Consider the following 4,314-nt stretch of genomic DNA (forward strand, 5'->3'; position numbering starts at 1 on the left):
GGGGAGAAGTTTGGGGCCTCACTACCCCCATTCCCATTGGGGAGCCCACAGGGTAATCACAGCACCCTTGGAGGGGGTTGGGGGGCAGACAGTGAAGTACACGACATGGAATGGGACCATGACAGATGAGAGCCAAGGAGCCTGCAACGTACCTCCTGCTCATGTACAGGGCAGCATGCAGGGGCCACAGAAATTAGACCTGTGGATGTTCATGAGAGAATGCAAGCACAACACAAAACAGCACAACACTAGGGTGGGAAATGTATGGAGAGGTAAAGTGTGTATGAACCATGGACTGCTGAGTGACTGAGCTGAACATGGGATGAGGAAGAAGAGAAAGGGTGAAACATGTGAAACAAGAGGGAGAATGTGAGAGACTAGCTAAGGGAATAAGTGTTGAAAGGGAGAGGGTGCAGAAGACTGGCCGTACATGGGCATGGCCTGTGATGGTGGAGGTGAGTGTGCAAGGGCAGGAATGGGGGACCAGAAACCACCAATATATGAGGCCCTCACCTACAGGAGGGTGAGCAGGTAGGACTGCCTGCGGGGACAGGGAGTGTTCCAGGGATGCAATGGCAGAGCCAGGAGCACCTGTGGTCCCTGGTCCCCACAGCTGCCCCACCCTCAGTGGGATGGGGGCTATGACAGCCCCTTGGCCTCCTGCTTGGCGGCACCCCAGCATTGGGGGGCATCACAGATTCACCAGGGGAATCCTGAGAGGAAGAGGGAAAGGGCACAGTCAAGGACCAAGGGGTAGGTCAGAATCGAAGGGGAAGTCCAAAGCAGAGAATGGGCACAGGCTTAAGAGGGCAGAGCTGGAGTTAGGGCACTATGAGAACAGGACACAGATCTAGAGAAAATAGGGAAGGAGGAAGAGTCCCCCAGAGAGGAGCTGGTCCAGCCTCTTGAGAGGGCCAGGGACTAGGCTGGGAAGGAGAGCCAGGGCTGTGGGAGGGCTAGACCTGCCATTTTCCCCACCTACCCCAGGGGCACCCCCTCCACAGTTCAGGACACCTAATTGCCTTTCCACCCTTCCCTCCCATCCCCTTACCCCTGCCCTCACCGGTTCAACTGGAAGGCCGGAGCCCCCTTGGGCTGGGGCATCCCAGGTCGGGGTCCCCCTCGGGGCTCCTCGTGGTCAGGGGTGGGGGTGGGCGAGTCCCCAAAGGCCCCCAGCACAGTGACTCCAGCTGGAGACAGGTCTGTCAATGGCTGCTGGCTCTCTTCCTGTCTCAGGGCACCTTGCTGCCCTGAGGGCCTGCGCCGCTTCTGGCTACGGTCCCAGCTGGGTCACCAGGAGGAAAAAGGTTCTCTCACACACCAAGGTTCCCCTACCCTGGCCTGCAGCCTTGGTCACCCTGAAGTGATTCCCAACATTCCCCAGCAGAGAAGCCTGGCGTCCAACAGTTCCCTGTACTATATCTCCTGGGATTGTGTGCCAATAAAACCATTTCCTCTATCGATAAGAGGCTTGGTGCTCCCAGAGTCATCCTCCAGACCTAAGTCTGACCCAGATCCACAGAATGAATAACCTGTCCTCCATGAACACCCAGAGAGCCATTTCCTTCCTCAGCAGGTGCCTGGCAGTTTTAGTTTTAGTTCAAAGTCAGCTAATGACCTGGAGACCTGAGTCTAATGATTCTCTCAGTAAAGTATGAAGGGCTGAGTGACCCATTATTAAATGTGTGCAAAGAAAGTGCCAGGTTTTCTCTCTCCTCTCCAGGCAGCTGTATCAGTTTTCTCTGTCTGGGAGGAAGTGGGGACAAGGGATTCCTATCAAAGCCCCCAACCCAAAATCCATTACAGTGGAGTTGATTCCAACTCATAGTGACCCTATAGAATAGAATAGTACTGCCCCATAGAGTTTCCCATCTTTATGGAAGCAGACTGCCACATCTCTCTCCTGCAGAGTGGCTAATGGATTCGAACCACTAACCTTTCAGTTAGCAGCTGAGCACTTAACCATTGCATCACCAGGGCTCCTCCAAAGCCCCCAGTGTATGTACATAATTCCCCATCTCTTCCATTATCCTTGTATTTACATGGGAGAAGGAATCTGCCCTGATTTCTCACTGCCCCCACTTCCAAGTCCTTACTACCTTTTTACAAGATCTTGCCTTAATCCATCATTTCCTGCCCCATTACCCTCAACAAAATTACTACCCTTATTTCCTCCCTCCTTCCAGCCCAAACTATCAAACACATAGTCCCAATCCACCAGCCTTCCCACAGCTTACCAGAACTTGAAAATGATGCCTGTAGCCACGAGAACAATGATGATGGAGATGGTAATTGTGACATAGAGCTGGGGGTCCACACCTGGTTGGGTGGGGAGAAAGTTTTAGGGAGGCCTGAAGTGGTAGGAGCCAGAAGAGGGTGGGAGGTTCAGAAAGCATGAGAAATCCTACCATTTGACTCCACACTGCCCAGCTCTGCTTCTCTGGAGCTACCCATTTCATTCTTACCAGCTTTCTATTGAGTATTCTGTTCTTTTCTTCCCAAATCCTTTTCTTCCACTTTACCAGACATATGTCATCAAATCTTACATGTGCATGTGATGATGAGGAGGCTCCAAGACTGGAGACAATCTATTTCTGCACAGAATCTACAGAGTGGAGATGTCCATCTCTACCTTGGCCCCACCCTACACCACTGGCCCTGTCCTTCCATCATCCCTCCCTGAGCTGAGACTTCACCCTGAGCCCCCTTTGTCCATGGTGTTCCTCTGCCTGGAATACTTCTCACTCATTTCTCAAGGTCCAATGCAAATGTCAATTCCTTGAAGGTTTCCTGATCCTCAGGCAGAAGTAATCTCTCCCTTTTCTCTTTTCCTAAACACACGCTGTCTATGCCTCTACTGCAGCATTAATTATATCAGTACATTCTGAGTGCTTACACATCTGTCTTCTCCAATGGACCTGAACTCCTTGAGGGCTCTGATGGCATCTTCTTCATCTCTGCATCCTGTGCCCCGCATAGTGCCTGGTACATTTGTTGAAGGAGCTAACAGATGAGGCCTCTATTTCTGTCCCTTAGATTCTTCAGCTAGTCTTCCCACCCCTCATATCCCTCCCAGCCCCTCCTACTCACCTTCCCCACGGCCCCCAAACAGGAATGGCCGCAGGGTAGCAGGTGCTTCTCCAAGGATGAGCCCATCTCCATCACCCCGCATGGAGTCTGAGTTGGGGTGGGGGGTAGCCAGCCCATGAGGGGCTACAAAACCATAGTCCAGGGGCAGAAATCCAGGATTGGCAGAGTTGGGGTCCCCCCCATCATCTCGAGACACTGTGGGGCCCCACACAATAGCCCAGGGGTACTGCGAAGAGGGTGGCCCCTCCTCAAAGCCTGATGGGGTAGCAGGGGGTGCAGTGCCTGGCAGGACTTGCCGGCGTGATCTTGGGACCCGAGGGGATCGGCTTGGTGGAGGTGCCCGTTCCCACACACATACATGGCGTGGGGCTGACGGGCCTCCCCGGGCACATGGGGGGCGTGCTGGGGCTGGTGGGGTTCGAAGGGAGGAGGAGGAGCCCTGGGCAGGCAGCAGGAGGGGTAGCAACAACATTGGCCAGAGAGGGAGGAGGTGGGACAGCAGCAGTGCAGGCCTACAAGAAAGAAGAGAAAGTGAGTGAGATACAGGTCCACCCTGGGCCTGCATGTGAGGACAGGCTCATACCAGAGGCCTGGGCTGCCAGGGTCTTCCCTCCAGGTTTTTATGCAAAAGCAGGTGTGTCTCAGGCAGATTCTGGCCCTATTTCCTAGCTCCCTAGGGTCTACCTCTCAGGATGAAAAAAGGTGGGTGGGCCCAGAAAGAAAAGGGTCAGGAGCCCAGCAAAGTAGTCTCCAAGTTCCCCTCTGCTGTTCCAAACTTACCACATCCTGGATTCCATGCTTGAGGTTTTCCTCAGCTGTGACCCAGATTTTCAGCCTTTACTGGGGATAAAAGAGGGACAGTCACACCCCAACCCTGCCCTGCATACATCCCCCAGCTCATTCATCCACCAATTCTACCCCCACATCTCTTCCCAGCCAGCATGCTGCTGCCACTCAGGATCCACTGATGCTCAGCATCTTTTTGGGGGAATAAACTCCCAGCATGGTTTCCAGTCCAGTCCCTAGCCCCTAGCTACAACTTCCCAGGTTCCTGTTACCTCCCCACCCCAGGGTCTACCCTCCCTTCTCCAGCTTCATTCCTTCTCACTTCCTCTGCCTGCAGCTTCAAGCTTTTCTTAGATCTTAATTTAGAGTCAAAAACCTTGTGATTCCTTGAGCACCTACCGCTAGGGAGGGAGTCTGAGGATGGGGGGGGGGAGGGAA

The 4,314-nt window shown here is 53.7% G+C and overlaps 1 protein-coding gene across 1 annotated transcript; it reads right to left on the reverse strand.

The window, feature by feature from the left end:
* Positions 1 to 691: 691 nt before the first annotated feature.
* Positions 692 to 3,887, reverse strand: LOC103193817 (PILR alpha associated neural protein). The gene is made up of 5 exons (XM_007937115.2): positions 3,871 to 3,887; positions 3,091 to 3,602; positions 2,238 to 2,319; positions 1,064 to 1,285; positions 692 to 713 (listed from the first exon to the last, which is right to left on the reverse strand). The coding sequence occupies exons 1-5, from the start codon at positions 3,885 to 3,887 to the stop codon at positions 692 to 694; spliced, it is 855 nt and encodes a 284-aa protein (XP_007935306.1).
* Between the last annotated feature and the right edge of the window lie 427 nt (positions 3,888 to 4,314).

Source organism: Orycteropus afer, unplaced genomic scaffold (assembly GCF_000298275.1).
Source record: "Orycteropus afer afer isolate SDZICR_OR568_19922 unplaced genomic scaffold, OryAfe1.0 scaffold00040, whole genome shotgun sequence".
In the NCBI taxonomy this organism is placed as follows: Eukaryota; Metazoa; Chordata; class Mammalia; order Tubulidentata; family Orycteropodidae; genus Orycteropus; species Orycteropus afer.

Bases quoted from the DNA above. Each gene is read 5' to 3' on its own strand.
- LOC103193817 (XM_007937115.2), bottom strand. The intron at 1,286-2,237 runs GTAAGCTGTGGG...CTGGTGACCCAG, and splicing joins GGCATCATTTTCAAGTTCTG to CTGGGACCGTAGCCAGAAGC. The intron at 714-1,063 runs GTGAGGGCAGGG...TCTTCCTCTCAG, and splicing joins CCGGCCTTCCAGTTGAACCG to GATTCCCCTGGTGAATCTGT.